Raw genomic sequence first — 3,764 nt, 5'->3', positions numbered from 1 at the left:
TTATTGTCCTAAAGTGAGGAAGTTCAGCTGTATCAGCAGGAAAGTAACAGGCAAGTTCAATAGATAGATAGATAGATAGATAGATAGATAGATAGATTAAATGTTATTAAAAAAGAGAACTGCTGCTTAGATAAAACTGACTAACAGAATAAACAGAATAAAGGAACATTTTGACAGCAATGCCTCTTTATTCTTCTTAAGTCTGCACTATAGCATGGTAAACAATGGAAGCCTTTTCTTCCAGGCCTAAAAGCTGGTTGAAGAATGTTTTTATCAGCAAAATAAACCACATCAGACTTCTTGTCATGGTTGATTAATTATTAACCAGTCCTAAAATATTTCATTAACCAGTCAGTTGTAGCCCCAAACCTTAACATGTCAGCTTGAGAACTAGTTAAGAAAAGAGGTTATATTTTTAAGCATCACAGTAAAATCAGCCAAACATCCAGATCTATAAAAAATAAATATGGGTGTGAAATGAAATAGCTTTTGTTTTGCCACTAATTACCACAAAATTAACATATATTTACTGTATTTTGTTTTTTCTTTGCTATGTTTTCCTCACTAATGTCTGGCATTCAGACTTGGAGCGATGTGAACCAGGCTGGGATAAATTTCAAGGTTTCTGCTATCGACACTTCAGCCAGCGTCAGAGCTGGGAGGTAGCAGAAAGGCACTGTCGCACACAAGGAGCTCATCTGGTGTCCATCATGACCCCCGAGGAGCAGGAATACATTAACAGTAGGCCTGAATAAAGTTTTTTTTACTGTTTAAGAGTTACATCGAGTACCGTATGAAAATGGTAGAATGTTGTGGTAGGTTATAATTTGGATATTTGTCTCCTGTTTCACACACTTCTACAGGACAGTGCCTTAAACACCATCAGGCATTGAAAAATCACAGCAGATATAAAGTCTGTCTGAAATGACAGGTTGTAAGAGATCCACCATCCCTTGGTTTATGTTCTAATTTATAAGATGTTTTAGGAAATATCTTTTTGGTGAATCTCCATTTGTATTTATCACCCTTTATTCTAATATTACTAGAAATCCAGTGAAACCACGTGCTTTCAATATTCAAATTTCAAACTAAACGATGTGCAGCTGTTATAGCAGCAAAAAGTGGTTACACAAGATATTGTTTCAGGCTGAATGTCTACCAGTCTTATAAATGTTTCATTTGTGAGTAAACAAAAAAAAAAAACATGGAACAATTTACCTTGTTCCATATCATAAGTACAGTATATATTACCTGATAAAATCAGAATAAGATACATTCAAGTTTGAGACTACAATGTGAATAACATTTAAGAAAGGTCAGGGGGGTAGTGAAGATTTTTCAATGCACTGTACTTTCTATCCACCAACCTGTTGCCTTTATTTTTGTATCTTGAACAGATTTTCTCAAGAAATGTAACTTTTATTAGACTGCAGATAACTGAAAAAGAAGCAAATGTCTTTAAAAAAAAATATATATCAAAAATACCAATTCACAAAATTACAAGACTGGCTTCTTGGAAGCAAAATAAAAACATACTATTCATGCCTAAATATTTTGCATTGTACTTTATATATATGAGGGCTTTTTTTAGATATGTATTAGTGAAGTGGGATATGTCTTTACTAGGTAACTACAAAGAATACCAGTGGACTGGTCTGAATGATAAGACTGTTGAGGATGATTTCCGATGGACTGATGGAAACCAGCTGGTGAGAAACATTAGACTCACAACTATAGCAGAAAAATACTAAGCAAACAACGCACACAATACCTCTAAAGATGAAAATTGCTTTCATTTAGGTTGGATATGAAAGCAAAAACATTTATGAAGTAATTACTGTAGTTACAGAAACTTTTAAGACCATCCATTGCCCTTTGTGTTACATATAGGTTTTACATTTCAATTTTGTTCTTCAAATAATACTGAATGTAGTCTAGTCTTTGAAGAGTTTATTTTCATGATTTTTTATTTTTTGGGCTGAATTAAAATCTATTTTACAATGCAGCTGTATGAGAACTGGTACAGAGGGCAGCCAGACAGCTACTTCCTCTCTGGAGAGGACTGCGTGGTGATGGTTTGGCACGATAATGGCCGCTGGAGTGATGTACCCTGCAACTATCATCTGGCATACACCTGCAAGAAAGGCACCTGTAAGTTTATTCAGTCAGACTGACCACATTTCATATAATTATGAGATCATAGCTCCCTCTTTTGGGTATTAGAAGCCATTACGTATACATGTGCCATCTCTTTCTACAGCCTCCTGTGGTCCCCCCCCAAAGATTCGTAATGCATCCATATTCGGAAAAGCTCGAACCAGGTATGAGACCAATGCAGTTGTGAGGTACCGATGCTCAGAGGGCTTCCAGCAAAGGCTGAACCCTCTAATCAGGTGTCTGTCTGGAGGCCTATGGGAGAGACCTCAAATCCTTTGCTTCCCTGGTGAGATTGGTGCATATTCCATAAATCAACCCTTTCAATCATAGTAATTATCTACTCTATGCCTGATTATTTGTTTCTCCATTTTTAATCCAGGGGGTGGAGAAATTGTGCAAAGCCTTGACATGCTGTCACAAACTGATAGCAGCTTCTTAGCAGCTGGAAATGATTTTGAAGCCACCGAAGAGCCACCACAGTTTTGGGACATCAAGTTTTAACACCTGTTCTTTCTTTTTAAGCATACAGTTTTGTTACTGTACTGTGATATGATGTATTTTTTTTATAGAGAGCACAATGAACCACAGAGACAGAAGATAATGCAAGAGGACTAAGATTTCCTTCAGTGAAGAACGTTCATCCGTGATTATGAGGATTTTAAATATGGCATTTAATTATTTCCAGATTAGGCTTTGATGTATGAATCTTTTCTAATAATTATTCCTTTTGTGGTTATAACAATGTCCAAGGCCTTTTCACGCCATGGTGCTATCTTTGAAGCCCTTTCTACAGTTTTAGATTTTCAGTGTGTCATGTTCCTACTTTATCAAAGATCCTGACACCTTTAAAGTGAGCCATTAACAACCAAGAAACGCAAGTATGTGTTGTTGTTTTTTTACAGTTGAAATAACTGTCCAGAGTTTGTTTTTTCCTACAAAAAAATTTGAGGTCAAGCAGACGCAGTTTTGTTCTGTGGCTTTATGTTGTAATAAAGTTTTGTAGAACAGATCCAAGAATAAATCAGTTCTCCTATTTTACTCCCACTGTGTTTTGGCTTTATTTCATGCGGATTCATGTGAGAAAGTTACAACCCATTAATAAACCCAGTGGATATGGAAAACTACAGTATTTCATTCAAAAATTAAATACATAAATAAATACTGCTATTGATAAATTGTCAATAAATATTCCATTAAATGTCCCTATAAAATAAAAAAATATGCTTTTGATCCTTTTTGATATTATTCAAGATTTTTTTATTTATTCAAAGATGTATTATTACTTTATTTATACATTTGATTGTTTATTTAATAATGGAGTGTAATTTTGTGACACTTTAATTATGTAAAGCTATCCTAAATATTCAGTTACTTATTTTCTAAATCTGTTCTTCATGTAAACGTTTTTTTTTATTTCAAATTCTTATATTCAAATAAGGAGTATTCCTTTCATAATGATCAATCAAATCAGAGTATTTCCTCTTGCTGAGCTATAAGCCAACTCCCTCTAGTTATTCAAATTTTCAAATACCAAGAAATTCTGGGCGAGGAGGATTAGTAGCAACAGTCTTTCAGTCTGACTTACTGATTACTCAAAGTCAATTAAT

General features: G+C 34.5%; 1 protein-coding gene across 1 annotated transcript in view; it reads left to right on the top strand.

The window, feature by feature from the left end:
* LOC107102959 (neurocan core protein-like) overlaps nt 1–3,490 on the top strand; it is a 24,320-nt gene extending 20,830 nt beyond the window's left edge. Inside the window, exons 10-14 of the mRNA XM_015402437.1 lie at nt 583–741; nt 1,627–1,709; nt 2,007–2,151; nt 2,261–2,443; nt 2,537–3,490. Of these exons, the coding sequence (XP_015257923.1) occupies nt 583–741; nt 1,627–1,709; nt 2,007–2,151; nt 2,261–2,443; nt 2,537–2,658 (692 nt within the window). The 3' untranslated portion in view covers nt 2,659–3,490. The remainder of the gene's footprint in view (nt 1–582; nt 742–1,626; nt 1,710–2,006; nt 2,152–2,260; nt 2,444–2,536) is intronic.
* Nucleotides 3,491–3,764: the final 274 nt, after the last annotated feature.

Source organism: Cyprinodon variegatus, unplaced genomic scaffold (assembly GCF_000732505.1).
Source record: "Cyprinodon variegatus isolate N-32 unplaced genomic scaffold, C_variegatus-1.0 Scaffold1348, whole genome shotgun sequence".
Taxonomy (NCBI): domain Eukaryota; kingdom Metazoa; phylum Chordata; class Actinopteri; order Cyprinodontiformes; family Cyprinodontidae; genus Cyprinodon; species Cyprinodon variegatus.
The sequence above is the reverse complement of the archived record's forward strand: the minus strand, read 5'-3'. Positions and strand labels throughout refer to the sequence as shown.